At 46.7% G+C, this 18,161-nt stretch overlaps 1 protein-coding gene across 5 annotated transcripts in view; it reads right to left on the reverse strand.

Annotated features, from left to right (window-relative positions):
- Positions 1 to 18,161, reverse strand: part of LOC147429159 (AP-1 complex subunit gamma-2-like) — a 244,286-nt gene that overhangs the window by 162,490 nt on the left and 63,635 nt on the right. For all 5 annotated transcript variants that reach the window (XR_015185812.1, XR_015185811.1, XM_086495289.1 and 2 more), the window contains 2 exons: positions 16,431 to 16,604; positions 15,491 to 15,667 (listed from right to left, as the gene is read on the reverse strand). Coding sequence is in view for 3 of the 5 variants with exons in the window: in XM_086495289.1 (XP_086351415.1) it covers positions 15,491 to 15,667; positions 16,431 to 16,604 (351 nt within the window). In the remaining 2 variants the exon portion in view is untranslated. The remainder of the gene's footprint in view (positions 1 to 15,490; positions 15,668 to 16,430; positions 16,605 to 18,161) is intronic.

The raw sequence follows: 18,161 nt of genomic DNA on the forward strand, positions 1-18,161 counted from the left end.
CATCACAGCTCATTGTCAGTACAGGCCAACCCCGACCCTGAGCAGCCCATCCCACCTGACGTGTCTGACAAACACCTGCTGCAGTGGTTGAAAGCTGCTGCCTCGATGCCATGCTATGTGGTCTCTATTGAAAACTCACTTGTGCCGGTAACACTCTCTCCCCCAGCTCCTCACGCAGACACCAATGTCCCAAGTCCTACAACAGACAGTGTACCAGTCGAAGAAGTAAGTGTGTTAGTCCGTGATTCTCATGATTCAAATGTTCCTCTAATAAGAGTCGTCGGCCTCCGTGAACCTATAACACATCACCGAAGGGGGAAGAAATCTCCTCTGCATGAACTCGCCAATGATTCCCCCCTTCCTCTAACATCTCCCAGGTCGGACGCCCCGCCCCCTCAAAAGCACTCTGTTATGTCTGTGTGTGAAGATTTACCCTTCGAGGAGCTTCCACCAGGATGGTTACAAGAAGAGTATGTGGAGTTTCCAATCGATCAAACACCAACACATGATGTCTCGAAGCTCCAAGAGGCAGCTTAGTTCTCAACCTCTGACGTACCCTCCACAGTTACACCTCCTGACCCTATCAAAAAAGTCAACGTGGGCGACCCTGACAACCCTCAGCACGTCCTCTTAGCAGCTTGGTTATGGGAGCATCCCGCATTACTTGATCAGGTAGTTTCTTTTATTCACTCTTTTAAGGATGCTTTTGCTTTGTCCTACAAGGATTTTGAAGGGATCCCACAGAATTGAGTCTCCACACTATCCCTCTAGTTGAAGGGGCTAAGCCCTGTCAGAGGCCGAGCTTATAAGCTCAACCCAAAGTATGCAGACACTATGAAGTCAGAGCTCGAAAAAATGCAAGAGGCAGGGATCATTGTACCTGTGGAGCACTCTGAGTGGTTATCACCCATGGTGATAGTGCCTAAGAAGCAGTCCAATAAAATTCGTGTGCATAGATTACCGCGCTCTGAACAAGGTAACTATCCTAGTTGGTTTCCCCACACCTTTCACTGAGCGTGTGCTCGAAGATGTAACAGGGCATGTTTTGAACAGTTTCATGGATGGGTTTAGTGGATACAATCAGTTGGGCATCCATCCAGGTGATGAGCTGAAAACGGCCTTTGTGACTCCCTGGGGTATTTTTATCCACACTAGAATGTCTTTTGGGTTGAAAATTGCTCCACCTTCTTTCAATCGGGGGGTATATCTCATCTTTTGTCCTCTGCTTACGCATCATCTTCACATCTTCATGGACGATTTTTCGACCTCGTCAGGTGCTCAATGTTCAATCCCAGTGGAAAATCTAGAGGAACACCTCGCTCAGCTCTCTGCTGTCTTCATCCGGTGCAGAGAGGCACGCCTAAAGCTAAATCCTAACAAATGTCATTTTTTGGTCACTGAGGACACACTTCTAGGCCATGTGGTGTCTGGTAAAGGTTTAGCACCTGACCCAGAGAAGATCGTGGCAATCTTAAAGTTACCACCTCCCATCAACCCAAAAGGGGTGCAGAGCTTTGTAGGCCACACAGGCTATCATCACTAGTTTATACGCATGTATGCACAAGTGGCTCAACCCCTAACACGCCTAACCAGTGGTACTGTTCCCTTTCAATGGTCAAATGCAGAGGCTGAAGCTTTGCATACGTCAAAAAACACCTCACTGAAGCGCCTATCCTAGCAGCTCCCAATTTGGTCTTTTCATTTTCATGTGCATACTGATGCCAGTCAACCGGCTATGGGGGCTGTGCTGACTCAGCCTAGTAAGGAGTAAAACCAGGATCGCTCTGTTCACTATGCAAGTCGCCTACTCACCAAGGCCGAACACAACTATAGCACCACAGAAAGGGAAGGTTTAGCTATTGTGTATGCTCTGCAAAAATTTAGGCATTATTTAATAGGGGTCCACTTCACATTTATTATTGATCACCATGCCCTGCACTATCTGGTCAACAAGCCACAAGTTGCAGGTCGTGTATGGCGATGGTTACTGTTATTTCAAGAATTTGATTTCGAAGTGGTACTCAGGCCCGGCAAACATCATGTCCTTGCCGACCACCTCTCTCGCATTCACACGGGTGAAGAAGCAACGAGGGTTGCAGATGACTTTCCAATTAGCAGTCTCTTTAAGGTGGATACCACTCCGGAATGGTACGGCAATGTTTTGCATCTGCTTTCTACTGGCGTGTACTCAGAGAACGCTTCTCCACTACAGAAGAGACGACTGTTGTTGAAGTCTAGGCTATTCACTCTGATTGGGGGCCAGCTATACAAGTCAAGACAGAATGGTGTTCTGCGGCGGTGTGTCTCCCCTCATGAAGTTGAGTATATTTTGGAGGATGCCCACAGTTGTCCCAGTGGTGGCCATTACCCTCGTCATATTACTACCCAGAAGATTCTCCAGTGTGACTTATGATGGCCGTATATTTTTCGGGATGCAATTGCCTATGTAAAAGTATGTGATGTTTGTCAGCTCTGTGGTCCTAAACCAAGCAAGCAGTCAAACCGTCCTCTGCAAGGCTCTATGGCGTGGTTGCCCTTTGAACGATAGGGCTTAGACTTTGTTGGTCCAGTTACTCCATCTACTCAATCAGGCAATTGTAAGTATCTCCTGGTAGCAACGGATTATGCAATAAATAAGGCCGAAGTGGTGGCTACCATCGACTGTACAGCCGCCGCTGTCGCAAAACTTTTGTATGAAAATATTTTTTGCAGGTTTGGGTGCCCTCTGGAAGTCACCAGTGATCGAGGTAGTCATTTTGTCAACGACCTGATCTCCACTCTCCTCACAAATTACAAGATTTTCATCGCAAGTCTTGCTCTTACTATCCTAGAGCAAATGGGCGGGCTAAAAGCACTAACAAAGTGCTAATCGCGCTTCTCAAGAAAGCTTGTTATCTGCATCCAACATCTTGGGCTCAGGCTATCTTCGGCACAGTTTGGGCTTATCGCACCTCCTTCAAGGCAACCACTAACTACACCCCATTCCAGCTAGCTTTTGGCCTAGAAGCAATTGCACCATATGAGTTCAACTCAGGTTCAGCAAGAGTGGGAAGTGTTCGTGTCACAGCGGGGATTGCTTCAACAAACCTCTCTTGTCTCTCAATGTTAGAAGAAAGCAGGAGCTTACGTTCACATGCTCTCCAAGCCGAGCATCTTCATCGCAAAGCGTGGCATGATCGCCATCTCCGAATGCCGAAAATAAGGCAGGGTTCCTTGGTGCTACTCTATCAAGCTAAGTATCTGAAGAAAGCTAAGAAGCTGGTCCTAGCCTAGCAAGGGCCATTCGTGGTGGAAAAGATTTTGCCACAGGGGGCTGTCCAGTTAGTCACTCTGGAAGGTGTGCCCCTGCCACTAGTAAATGGATCCAGGGTGAAATTCTATCACCAATCCTCAAGGAGTTCTCAGCTATGTTATCTTCAGTACAACCTTCTGTCTTCTGTCTATAACCTCAATCACATTTCAAGCTTTCAGATGTATCTCTCTTGCTCTGTGTCCACCAACCCACCAACCGTTCTTAAATCTCTAATCTTCTTTTCAAGTGTATCACTTTTGATGTAATTGCATTCTCAGCTGTTCCTGAGCTTAAATGCTATCACCAATCCTCTAACTCAGTTTAAGGAGTTCTCAGCTATGTTATCTTCAGTACAACGTTTTGTCTTCTGTCTGTAACCTCAATCAGATTTCAAGCTTTCGGATGTATCTCTCTTGCTCTGTGTCCACAAACCCACCAGCCGTTCTTACATCTCTAATCTTCTTTTCAAGTGTATCACTTTTGATGTAATTGCATTCTCAGTTGTTCCTGAGTTTAACTTCGCCTTTTCATCTTCAATTTTATGGAATCCATAATTCTCCCGTCCCACTTCTCTTCCTCTCTTTCATAGTCACTACACTCATCCCCTTTTTTCATTTCATCGTTTTCTACTCTCTTGTCTCCAATCTGCATGCACTATGATTATATTGTTACGCTTCAAATCCTCTTCCGCATCCAAATCTCCCTCCCTCCTTCGTACATTCACTCTAGTTAAATATTCTGGAAATCAATTTACCTTGTTCCTCAGCAGTTAGCATCTCTCTCCCTCATTGTGGTAGATTAGGTCAGGTCTTGAGTTCAACTCTCGTTGCATAGATCTCTGAGGTTTCTTGGATAGCTTCAAGGCATTTAAATTCTCTTTTATTATGCTTTTGCTTTTGGTGCTTCATGGACGTTAAATTCTCTTTTCTTCGGCTGCTTTTGTATTTGAACGTTAAAACTCGCTCTCTCTCTGCTCCCCTGGCTTTCTTATGCTTCAACCGCCCTAGGAACCACTTCATCTCTTGCCCCTACCCTCTTTCCCTCGCCCCTATCCACCCCTCATTTCTCGCCCCTACCCTCTCTCTCCCTCGCCCCTACCCAATCCCACCCCCTCACCTCTCGCCCCTACTCAACCCCTCGCCCCTACCCTATCTCTCTCGCCCCTACCCACCCCCTCACCCCTCGCCCCTACCGTAAACCTCACGCCTCGTCCCTGTGTCTGCTATTGGCTCGCCCCTACACTTACCTCACCTCTCGCCCTGTTATGGCTACAGAATCAGACAGCGAGGAGATGTCAACAAGCAGTAGCCACGGCTTGGATGACATAACTTCCAGCGACCCCAGTGATTAAAGCTACAAAGCAGACTCGCCGTCTAATTCAGAAGCACACTCAGAGTCAAATGCTTCGAGTGATCAAGAGGACCATACAAAATCAGCTCAAAAGAAAGGTAAACAGCCAATCATGAGTCATGGAATCAAGAGGCATGCAACAGCCAAAAATCGCACCGCGTTCTCTTTGGATTTTTATTTACAACAGCCTCGACCATCTCTGAGCGAGGTCTTTTTCAATGCTCAGCTACAGACTCTGGGTCTCGCAGCATTGGCTGATGCCGATTTACCTACCACTGTTCTTGCGGAGATATACATCAACTGTTAAAAGATTTTCCAAAGGTAAGGGGCCACAAGTTGACAGCTACAAGGCTTGGCCATGCCATAGGTATGACCAGCTTTCCATCTCTGAAGCCGGCTACACGCACTTTTTCTAAGCTGTCCAAGGATGCAACAATTCAAGCATGTCAAGGACTGCTAAGTTCGGATCACCTAAACTATGAAAGGAACAAACGGATTCTGGCAATCTTCAGGTATTACTTTCTCGCTAGAGAAGCCAAAGAAGATAAAGAAAAAGGTGATCTTCCCACTATCTTCTCCCACTGCGACAGCCTCTACTGTTTGATCCACACTATACCCTGTGGATTCCACCAGATTCTCTTTACCTCTTTCCAGTCTAGGGCTATACGATTTCAGGCCCAAGTGCAATCTGTGCAGTTAAGCTTCAAATGTTTTTTGCAGCACCTCTCTTGTCATGGGTCATAAATATATATGTTAGCCCCGACGAAGTGGATGAGGATCCACAGGGAACCTCGAAAGGGAAAAGAAAATCTGTAAGTATTCAAGCTGACGCTACAGTTACCAAGAAAAAGAAGATCAAAGCAAAAGTGGCGAAGGATACAGTGCATTCTTTACTCTCCTTGCCAGTTTCAGAGAGCCAACAGACTAGGGTGACGCATCTTCCGAGTCACACTCCATCTACTTCTACCCCTCGTCCTACTGTGCACATGCCAGTGTCTACTTCCGCTCCTTAGGACAGGATGGCCGCTTCGCCCTTACAGGATCCTCTCCCTTCTTCTCCCATCTTCACTCATACTCCAGTCAACATATCTCACTCTCCATCTACAACAACCATCTCAGAGGTACCTACTACACCCGTTGTACCGACTCCTAGCTCACCGGCTGTGCCACTTACGCGTCCTCCAGCATCCCATACATTTGAGGGATCTTCAAGATACACGACTCTACTTCTTTGTTTCAGCTTTCTGAGAAGTTACTTCATGACTCAAGGGCTGCTATTGCCACCATAGAACTAGGTACAGAGCAGCTAGCTGCCACGCACCAGCGTCACTCCGCCACATATGCAGCTATGGAGGGATCTCTGAGAGTCTCCGAGAGTGCCATCGCAGATCAAGCTGCTACTATTTTCGCATTACAACAAGCATTGAAGATTAAGTCAAAGATCATTGACGACCTAAGAGCACAGCTACAAGGATTTCAAGAGATGCTTTTGTATGGTAATAGGTCTACACAGGTTCCTGTGGGATACGAATGGATTAGGCCAGGGACACAAGTCTAGACTCCTGCAGGGTATGCAGGAGCATCAGCAGGTCCCTCTCAACAGTTCTTGGGATCGTACACACAGCCCCCATTCCAATACTATACTTCGCAGGGGCCTCAAGGTCAGGTACCACAGGTGCAGAGCGTTCCTTGATGTGACGGTGTTGCTGGTGCACAACGCCATGGTTGTGTCACTAGGCGTCCTGAGTACACTTCAGGGCAGGTGCGATTTTTGAATGTTGCAAGCCTCTTGATTCCATGACTCATGATTGGCTGTTTACCTTTCTTTTGAGCTGATTTTGTATGGTCCTCTTGATCACTCGAAGCATCTGACTCGGAGTGTGCTTCTGAATCAGACGATAGCTTTCATCGCTGGGGTCGCTGGAAGTTATGTCATCCAAGCCGTGGCTACTACTTGTTGACATCTCCTCGCTCTCTGATTCTGCAACCACAGCTTTCTTTTTTTCAACAATTCTTTTTGCTTGCTACCACCTTCTGTCTGTCTCTTGCTACCACCTTCTGTCTGTTTCTTGCTATCTGTCTGTTTCTTGCTACCTCCTGCCATAGTGAGTAGAGTGAGTGCAATTGGAAGAGTGTATCAGACACGAGACACGACACTAGCAAGACTAGTATACGAGGTTGAGATAGAGAGCAGTAGGTTCGATAGGGGCGGTTTTTATTTTTAGGATAGGGTCGAGTGGTGTTAGCTTGGGGCGATCGTCGTAGGGGCGAGTCACAGAGTGGTAGGAGCGAGGCAAGGGGTAGGGCGAGGGTTGAGGCAAGTTAGGGACGAGCCAATAGGAGACACAAGGCGAGAGGTGAGGTAAATGTAAAGGTGAGGTAAATGTAGGGGCGAGCCAATAGGAGACACAGGGGAGAGGGGTGGGGTTGAGGGTAGGGACGAGGGGTAAGCGGGTGGGTAGGGGCGAGAGGTGGGGGGGTGGGATTGGCTAGGGGCGAGGGAGAGAGAGGGTAGGGGCGAGGGGGTGGGTAGGGGCGAGACAGATAGGGTAGGGGCGAGGGGTTGAGTAGGGGCGAGGGAGAGAGAGCGTAGGGGCGAGAGGTGAGGGGGTGGGATTGGGTAGGGACGAGTGAGAGAGAGGGTAGGGGCGAGAGGTGAGGGGGTGGGATTGGGTAGGGGCGAGGAAGAGAGGGCAAGGGCGAGAGGTGAGGGGTGGATAGGGGCGAGGGAAAGAGGGTAGATTAGGGTAGGGGCGAGGAAGAGAGGGTAGGCGCGGGGGGTGGGTAGGGGCGAGAGATGAAGTGGTTCCTAGGGCGGTTGAAGCATAAGAAAGCCAAGCGAGCAAAGAGAGAGTGAGTTTTAACGTTCAAAAGCAAAAGCAGCCGAAGAAAAGAGAATTTAACGTCCATGAAGGTCCAAAAGCAAAAGCATAATAAAAGAGAATTTAAATGCCTTGAAGCTATCCAAGAAAGCTCAGAGATCTATGCAACGAGAGTTGAACTCAAGTACTGACCTAATCTACCACAATGAGGGAAAGAGATGCTAATTGTTGAGGAACAAGGTAAATTGATTTCCAGAATATTTAACTAGAGTGAATGTACGAAGGAGGGAGGGAGATTCGGATGGGGAAGAGGATTTGAAGCGTAACAATATAATCATAGTGCATGCAGATTGGAGACAAGAGAGTAGAAAACGATGAAATGAAAAAAGGTGATGAGTGTAGTGACTATGAAAGAGAGGAAGAGAAGAGGGACGGGAGAATTATAGATTCCATAAAATTGAAGATGAAAAGGCGAAGTTAAACTCAAGAACAGCTGAGTATGCAATTACATCAAAAGTGATACACTGAAAAGAAGATTAGAGATGTAAGAACGGTTGGTGGGTTGGTGGACACAGAGCAAGAGAGATACATCTAAAAGCTTGAAATCTGATTGAGGTTACAGACAGAAGACAAAACGTTGTACTGAAGATAACATAGCTGAGAACTCCTTAAACTGAGTTAGAGGATTGGTGATAGCATTTCACCCTGGATCCATTTACTAGTGGCAGGGGCACACCTTCCAGAGTGACTAACTGGACAACCCCCTGTGGCAAAATCTTTTCCACCACGAATGGCCCTTGCCAGGCTAGGACCAGCTTCTTAGCTTTCTTCAGATACTTAGCTTGATAGAGTAGCACCAGGGAACCCTGCGTTATTTTCGGCATTCGAAGATGGCGATCATGCCACGCTTTGCGACAAAGTTGCTCGGCTTGGAGAGGATGTGAAGCTAAGCTCCTGCTTTCTTCCAACATTGAGAGACGAGAGAGGTTTGCTAAAGCAATCCCCGTTGTGACACGAACACTTCCCACTCTTGCTGAACCTGAGTTGAACTCATATGGTGCAATTGCTTCTAAGCCAAAAGCTAGCTCGAATGGGGTGTAGTTAGTGGTTGCCTTGAAGGAGGTGCGATAAGCCCAAACTGTGTTGAGGATAGCCTGAGCCCAAGATGTTGGATGCAGATAACAAGCTTTCTTGAGAAGCGCGATTAGCACTTTGTTAGTGCTTTCAGCCTGCCCATTTGCTCTAGGATAGTAAGAGCAAGACTTGTGATGAAAAATCTTGTAATTCGTGAGGAGAGTGGAGATCAGGTCGTTGACAAAATGACTACCTCGATCACTGGTGACTTCCAGAGGGCACCCAAACCTGCAAAAAATATTTTCATACAAAATTTTGCGACAGTGGCGGCTGTAAAATCGATGGTAGCCACCACTTCAGCCCATTTTGTTGCATAATCCATTGCTACCAGGAGATACTTACGATTGCCTGGTTGAGCAGATAGAGTAATTGGACCAACAAAGTCCAAGCCCCTTCGCTCATAGGGCAACCACGCCATAGAGACCTGCAAAGGACAGTTTGACTGCTTGCTTGGTTTAGGGCCACAGCGCTGACACACATCACATACTTTTACATAGGCAATTGCATCCCGAAAAATATAGGGACACCATAAGCCACACTAGAGAATCTTCTGGGCAGTGATATGACCACGGTAATGGCCACCAGTGGGACAACTGTGGGCATCCTTCAAAATATACTCCACTTCATGACGGGAGACACACCGCCTCAGAACACCATCCTGTCTTGACTTGTATATCTAGCCCCCAATGAGAGTGAATGGCCTAGACTTCAACAACAGTCGTCTCTTCTGTAGTGGAGAAGCGTTCTCTAGGTACACGCCAGTAGAAAGCAGATACAAAACATCGCCGTGCCATTCCGGAGTGGTATCCACCTTAAAGAGACTGCTATTTGGAAAGTCATCTGCAACCCCCGTTGCTTCTTCACCCGTGTAAATGCGAGAGAGGTGGTCGGCAAGGACATGATGTTTGCCGGGCCTGAGTACCACTTCGAAATCAAATTCTTGAAATAACAGTAGCCATCGCCATACTCGACCTGCAACTTACGGCTTGTTGAGTAGATAGCACAGGGCATGGTGATCACTAATAACTGTGAACTGGACCCCTAATAAATAATGCCTAAATTTTTGCAGAGCATACACAATAGCTAAACCTTCCTTTCTGTGGTGCTATAGTTGCGTTTGGCCTTGGTGAGTAGGTGACTTGCATAGTGAACAGGGCGATCCAGGTTGTACTCCTTACTAGGCCGAGTCAGCACAGTCCCACACCCAGTTGACTGACATCAGTATGCACATGAAAATGAAAAGACCAATTGGGAGCTACTAGGATAGGCGCTTCAGTGAGGCGTTTTTTGAGGTAAACAAAAGCTTCACCCTCTGCATTTGACCATTGAAAGGGAACAGTAGCACTAGTTAGGCGTGTTAGGGGTTGAGCCACTTGTGCATACATACGTATAAACCTACGATGAGAGCCTGTGTGGCCTACAAAGCTCTGCACCCCTTTTGGGTTCATGGGAGGTGGTAACTTTAAGATTGCCACGATCTTCTCTGGGTCAGGTGCTAAACATTTACAAGACACCACATGGCCTAGAAGTGTGCCCTCAGTGACCAAAAAATGACATTTGTTAGGATTTAGCTTTAGGCGTGCCTCTCTGCACCGGAGGAAGACAGCAGAGAGCTGAGCGAGGTGTTCCTCTAGATTTTCCACTGGGATTGAACATTATGCACCTGACAAGGTCGAAAAATCGTCCATGAAGATGTGAAGATGATCCGTAAGCAGACGACAAAAGATGAGATATACCGCCCGATTGAAAGAAGGTAGAGCGTTTTTCAACCCAAAAGACATTCTAGTGTAGATAAAAATACCCCAAGGAGTCACAAAGGCCGTTTTCAGATCATCACCTGGATGGATGCGCAACTTATTGTATCCACTAAACCCATCCATGAAACTGTACAAAATATGCCCTGCTACATCTTCGAGCACACGCTCACTGAAAGGTGTGGGGAAACCAACTAGGATAGTTACCTTATTCAGATCGCGGTAATCTACGCACACAGAAATTTTATTGGACTGCTTCTTAGGCGCTATCACCATGGGTGATAACCACTCAGAGTGCTCCACAAGTACAATGATCCTTGCCTCTTGCATTTTTTCGAGCTCTGACTTGACAGCCTCTACATACTTTGGGTTGAACTTATAAGCTCGCCCTCTGACAGGCTTAGCCCCTTCAACTAGAGGGATAGTGTGGAGACTCAATTCTGTGGGATCCCTTCAAAATCCTTGTAGGACAAAGCAAAAGCATCCTTAAAAGAGTGAATAAAAGAAACTACCTGATCAAGTAATGCGGGATGCTCCCATAACCAAGCTGCTAAGAGATCGTGCTGAGGGTTATCCGGGTCGCCCAGGTTGACCTTTTTGACAGCGTCAGGAGGTTTAAGTGTGGAGGGTACTTCAGAAGTTGAGAACTGAGCTGCCTCTTAGAGCTTCGAGACATCATGTGCTGGTGTCTGATCGATTGGAAACTCCGCATACTCTTCTTGTAACCATCCTGGTGGAAGCTCCTCGAAGGGTAAATCTTCACACACAGACATAACATAGTGCTTTTGAGGGACGTGGGAGATGTTAGAGGAAGGGGGGAATCATTGGCGAGTTCATGCAAGGGAGATTTCTTCCCCCTTCGGTGATGTGTTATAGGTTGCCCGAGGCCAATGGCTTTTATCAGAGGAACATTTGAATAATGAGAATCAGGGACTAACACACTTACTTCTTCGACTGGTACACTGTCTGTTGTAGGACTTGGGACATTGGTGTCCGCTTGAGGAGCTGGGAGAGAGAGTGTTGCATGGGTGAGTTTTGAATAGAAACCACATAGCATGGCATCGAGGCGGTAGCTTTCAACCTCTAGAGCAGGTCTTCGTCAGACACGTCAGGTGGGATGGGCTGCTAAGGGTCGAGGTTGGACTGTACTGACAATGAGCTGTGATGAACCACTGGATCCATACCTCCTTCGAGCCGAATTGGTTGCATGGGGGAGCCAGGACTATGTATCCACATGGCGTCGTTTCCCCAATCATGAAGTGCCTTAGTATGCCACAACCATGGTCTACCAATCAGCAAAGGAAATCCTCCCTCCACCTGAGGAAGACTGACCACCACAAAATCCAGGCTAAATGTGAAGTCTTGTATCATCAAAGGCACCTTCTCTACTATGCCCATAGGGTAGACTGTCCTCTGGTCTGCTAATGTAGCAGTGAATGGAGCAGGGCGGGTAGGTTGCAGACCTAAGGCCAACATAGTAAATTCTGGAATTAGATTGATCCTAGATCCACCATCCACTATGATGCCTGAGAATTGATGCCCAAGAATAGACACAGTGAGACGAGGACTTTTGTAGTCGGCGAGGGGAGCAGCTGGATATGAAATAATGTAGGACTCCAAGGGCTACACAGGTAGGTGCTCGCCACTAGGCCCTGCACCAAGGTACAGAGACTGGATGATGGAAAGGGTGTCACTTCTAAAATTTGCATCAAGACGAAGCACGTCGTATAGTGACACTTGCTGAAAGGTGTTTTCCAAGATAGACTCTGTTGTGGGCTTGTTTCCTTTGATTAGATCTTGCTCTAGTATCGTAAGCTTTTGCAAGTCCTCTACTGCTTCCATGAAAGCACCATCAACATCTGATAGAAGCGAGGTAGGTGGGCTCTTGACACTACCTGCTGGTTTGTCAGCTACTAAGGGAGTTTGACTCATTTGTGTGACAGGAGATGTAAAAATTGGACCACGGAGGCTGAGCCCAAGAGCAGCTCTCTGTGCCCGTGTGAGCACACCAGCCGGCTCTTCCACCTGCTTCAACCCATCTCGAGAGGCAACTACAAGAGTGGAAGGAGGGGCCTGTGGAATGGTGCTTACTGTGATGAGGTTAACCTTTGGGAATGTTAACTCTTGCCGGTTCTGGCTTGTGCTTGCAGATGTGGATGCACGTTGTTTTGGGCAGTCCTTACTATAGTGATCCTTAGCTTCAGGGCAAAGTCAGCAAGGAGGAGACCCTTCTGGCAACGAATATTTGCTCTGATAATGTCCATACTCCCCGCACCTGTAGCACAAAATTGGCCTATTGGAGCGCGAGGTGGTCTCGGTCCTTGCTGCATGGGGCCGGATGCTGAAGTGTAGAAGCTTTGGAAAACTTAAAGAGTGCTAGCATGATAAAAGCTGGGGGATGCAAAGTTGTTGTGCATACCTTGCATAAGAGGTGTTGTCAGCAGAGGTGGCATCGGGTTTTGATGGCCATAGGATGAAACCATGTTGGATGCAGGTGCTATCCCTTGTTGGAGAGAAGGACCTAGACTTTGTTGTATTTGCCGCAATCCCTTGATATAGTAGCAATCCTTGTCTTCGTGCCCATATTTTTCTCAGAAGTGGCAATAAGCCCGAAGGGGACAGTCTTGTGGAGGATGCCCTAGAGAGCGACAAGAGTTGCACCATACCATAGCTTTAGTCTCCAGCTGAGACCGAAGCTCTTCTAGCTCTCTTGATTTTTTCCAAAGCCTCAAGATGTGGTGGTTTCTCTTGTCTGAGAGAGATTGATTTCTCTTCTTGCAGAGTGCGTTGTACTTTTAGGGCTTCAAGTTCTCTGCGCAAAGAAGTCAATGGATCAGCAGGACTTTCCGAAAACACAGAGGGAGTCTCTATGTGAGGGGGATTGGTGAACAGCTTCCTAGCCCCCTCTATCCTAGTAGGAGCTGCGATGAACTCCTCTAGAGTGGCGTCGGGTCGGAGACTCTCTCAGAGTTTTTGCTGAGAAGTCTTGGGAAGCGTCTTCTCTACCCACTTCTTAACCATCAATTCACCGGGTTGATGGGGAAGCTTGGCAACCAGAGACTTGGTTTTCGTCATAAGTTCTGCAAACGTCTCCTCTAGCTGGAGCACCATGTTGGCCAACTCATCCAAAACCTTCTCCTGATAGTCACCTGGCCTGAATGCTGCACAGAACTATTGTCGTAAGGCTGCCCAAGTTGCAAAATGGTTTTCTGCAAACTGTCTGTACCATTTGTCTGCTAAGCCATCCAAGGTAGATGGAAAGAGTACCAAATAAGCATCCTCTCTATTAAGACCACGACCCCTACAGAGAGATGCAAACCTCCTTGCATGGTTGTCAGCATCTTCTGAAGAGAGTCCTTTGAAGGTGGGGAACTTGATGTTCACCTTGGCCAAAACACTTGCCAAAGCCTCCATGGCCCCTTGCTGAGCCTGTTGCTCAATATCCTGTTGTAGCAAATTAGGAGAGAGCTTTATTGGAGAAGGTGATCTGGAAGATGTGGAACCTGATGAAGGAATGGGTGATGAGGTTGATGGACTTCTACTAGGTAGCAAAGGTCGTCTTCTGTTACAGTACTTCAGAGGGCTCAGTAGTGCGCTTTGACGCTCAACTAACTGCCTTGTATGTGTCATGTAGTGAACACCAATCCAACCAAGCTTTGCGCAAGAAAACCTTGATCTGGTTGAAGACTGGTCTAGACTCTACTAGACCAGGCAAGTGACTAGACCAGGCTGGACCAGGGACGAGGAGGACTAGACCGGGGTGGAGGAGAACTAGACCAGGGACGAGGACTGGTTGGACCAGGGCGAGAGATGACTAGGGCGAGGGAGGACTAGACCAGTTGGACCATGTGAGAGGAGAATAGTGCAAGGCAAGGTAGGCGAAGCTAAGACAAGGTAGACGAAGCTAGATAGACCCAACTAGCTTCAAGATTTATACCTCACAGAGTGAGATTTCAGTTGATGTCCCACCATGATCGCCAAAATGAGAGCACCTGTAGCGCAGATAGTGTGCCGTGCTCTCTACAGTGGGTGCTCCTCAGTGCAATGTGCGTGACGATCTCACTCAAAACGGACTAAAAACAGGAAACGATAGACAACAACTGAGCTCACAGAGACACAACAGCAACAGTAGACCACAACAAATGACTCGACTATCTCAAAGAACTGATACAGACTCTGGCGTGGCAGCACACTCAGCTCCAGCCCAGGACTCTCAGGTACAATGGGGTGTCGAGGCTCAGATGTGCAGGGATGGTGAATAAGTGCTCTGTGTATAGACTCACCCTAACGACTACGCTGGACCATATATGAAGATGATGATGGTAATGACCCAAAACGACTACTCATATGTACAATCATAAAGAGCCACCAACGACTCATAAATGTCCAGTCAGCTAGGTCTATCTCCAAACTGAGTGGTGGTGGTGAACTAGCCACGATGTCCACTAGACCACCGTTGGTACCCTGCCACGTGTCACTCCCCAGCCCAGAGGGTCCGTCCAGTGTGAACCAGACCAACTGTAACCAACTGTCCAACTGTCTGTCCTATGAAGTGACACTGTAGCCCTGCTACAACCTTAAAGCAGATGAAGCTTGCAGCTTATAACAGACTTGGACATATCTTCCTTCACCAAAGATGGATTACCAAACCTTACAAGTTACAAGACTTCTGTAAATTAACCCATCCTCAGACCAAAATCGATACATGTTTCACAAAAAGAGGGTATTGTTTTTTTCTAACATTGCTAATGCACAGTGGTGAGACAGTGACGAAACTTGCAAAGATTGAGCGCAGCTTTAGCTAAGAATGCCAGATCGTGTGTGCAACGCACACCACATATAGCGGTGAGCAATGAATTTTGTCCACCTTGGAAGAGTAAACATACTCCTTGGCTATTTCAAATTGTCAGATCACACCATAAGCTCTCTATCTCCCTTGCAAATGCAATGTTGAGAATAGCACAGTACAGAGCCAAAGTAAGCTGATAATTGTAAAATTTTCACCAAAATCTACTTAAGATGCAAAAGAAAGATGCCTGGATCACTTATTGAAGGCCCGATATCATAAACTCTGCTCAAGAGGTCATCAAGATGAGGCTTTTGATGAACTTGCATCATGAATGTTTCAGTTGACATACCTGAGCAAGAACATCACTCATGATATCGCTTGAATCTGTATCCCCTCTTCCAAGGATTCTAAGTAGTCGTAAGATCTCTATTTGCAACAAAGGATCTGCAATCCCAATGACATCATATTCAGCTCTGTATTCACTTGTGAGTAGATTCTTCAATATTTGAACCAAGCTAGGAGTCTCCTGTACATTCAGTAAACGATGGCTTTATAAAGCACAGAAAATCACAAAATTTTATGACAATAGAAGAGTTGTAAAAGAACTAGACAGAAACAACTAATTTCGCTAGAAGTCCCTGCAAACCCAAGATCTTAGAGTGTGCCATCCAATCACGACAAGAATCATTTTTTACCAAAACACTAATGACTGACCCATGCACCAACATTTGCCGCCACACCCCCTCTCTCAGCATTGCCCGATATATGCTCCTGTTCTTTATTCCCCCCCCCCCCCCCCCCCCCTTGCAGCACACGCTCTCTTTCTTACTAGCAAAAAGAGTGTCTATATATTTTGAGGTGTAGAAGGTTTCCAAAGGTTGCAAGCTGGCTGACTTGCTGGAAACAATTCAAAGAAATGAAGACCAATTTGGAACACTATTCACGATGTGAAATTGAGAATTCTGACATCGTCTTGCCAAACACGGTCTTACTATAGTTATTAGATCCAAATTCCCCAATAACTCTTCATGCGTTGACGACGTAGTACTACATTTCTGCCCTTAAATCTTTACGGTCATCAAATCTTGACAATATAAATGAACAAAGAAGCCTCTTACTGAGTCAAACTCCAGACAAACACTTGCAAAAGCAACATACAAAGCAATGTTCAGTAACTATTGCGACCCTGTTTTTAAGAAATATTAGGTTGCACTTTAAACCTAGCTCCTTCCCAGATAAAAAACAAGCAGTGCATAAGCCCAATTCATTCACAGCATTCAACTACTTGCCTTTCTCATTTGCTCCAGAAGAGTGTCACTTGTTTGACATAGTACAATGCAGAGCTTAAGAGCAGCAACAAGAACCCCATGATGTTTGTCAGCAAGCAATGCAACAGCAGGATTCAGCAGGCCCTCTCCGAACTCCGGGACTTTGCGTATGACTCTCACACAGCATACTGCAGCCTGAAACATGCACAGAGCAATCATACAAAACACGTGCTCCAATTCTGCATCTCTTCACAAGATTGTTGGTCATTACTGGAAAGTGCTGTATTAGTTTTTACTCCTATGAAAAACTGACCACATAATCATTAAAGTAGCACCTTAATATCAGGTTTAAGCTGAATGTAAGGGTTCAGAATGATGCTAAAGATGACCAGAAAACGAAAGACTGGATATTGGCAATAAGCTCAAGTTCTTTTGACAATAACTTAAAGAACATAAACAATACTGGCAAAAAGCTTGAGATCTTTGATTTCCCTGTTTTTCCAAAGAAAAGAGCCCTGACTATATTCCAGTAGAACGTTCATAAAGCACAAACGGTTCAAACTAGCCAGCATGGACGAGCATGCTCCCATCTACGCTACCATCTTTTTTCATACAAAATGAAAGAGAGTGAGAACCCTAGTCACTTACAATTTCAATTTGTAACCCGAATCGCATGAAGATGTGTTGGTAAAGGAACTTAGCCGTGGTGCGTGCACCAGCCTTGGTGTGTGTATCAGCCTTGGTGCGAAGCATAGCCTCAACCCATTTAGTGAGATAATCCATGGCCACTATTATATATTGTTCCTAGGTGTTTTGAGCTGGTAGAAGTGGTCCTATGAAATCAATGCTTAGCCAGAACACTTGTCAGCTCCTCCATGGCAACCTGCTTCTGAGCCTGTTGCTCAAGAGGTTTCTGTTCAGTGGGTGAGAACTGTACTGAGGAAGGTGACCTAGGAGGTGAAGAACTGGTTGAGGGAGTGGAGGTAGATGCGTGGGAGGGGAGAGGTAGCGGGGGTGGAGGACTTCTACTCGACACAAAAGGTTGGCGCTTTCTATGGTAGTACTTCAAAGGGCTCAGTAGTGGACTTTGTCGATCTTTGGACTACCTCGTATATGTCATGCAGTAATCAGAAGCCCACCCAAGCTTTGGGCACAAAGAATTTTAACTTACTGAACACTGGTCTAGACCAATGCGAGTGAGTAGACCACTCAGCTAGACCAAGACGAGTGACTAGACCAAGATGAGAGACTAGACCAGCTGGTCAAGGACTAAGATGGACTACACCAAGCAGGTCAAGGGGAAGCTGGACGAGACAAAGTTGGACCAGAGCAGTTGAGACTAGCAGACCAACATAGGCAACCTATAGCTCCTCGACTTGCAAGCTCAACGGAATGAGACTTCAGTTGAGGTCCCACCGGGCATGCCAAAAATGAGAGCAACTGTAGCAAGAAAAGTGTGTCGTGCTCTCTCTACACTGGGTGTCACGAGGACGTGGCAGTTATTAACCATGTCACAGAGATGTGGCAACTGCTAACCTTGGTTGTTGGTTTCTTTCCAATGGGGTTTATTTTATTTGTTTAAGACCCTCTTCTTGAAGTAGCAAACGGTCGGACATTGTATGGCCAATGTGAACGGTAGATTCACCCGCAGACGGGAAGTGGTCGGCACTGGAATTCGTATGGTAAGAGGATGTCTAGGCTCAGAGCAAGATCATATAGGTCCCCCCGTCGCACTTAGCAAGTTGGTGGATA

This window comes from Adiantum capillus-veneris, chromosome 22 (assembly GCF_014529385.1).
Source record: "Adiantum capillus-veneris isolate H3 chromosome 22, ASM1452938v2, whole genome shotgun sequence".
NCBI classification, from domain to species: domain Eukaryota; kingdom Viridiplantae; phylum Streptophyta; class Polypodiopsida; order Polypodiales; family Pteridaceae; genus Adiantum; species Adiantum capillus-veneris.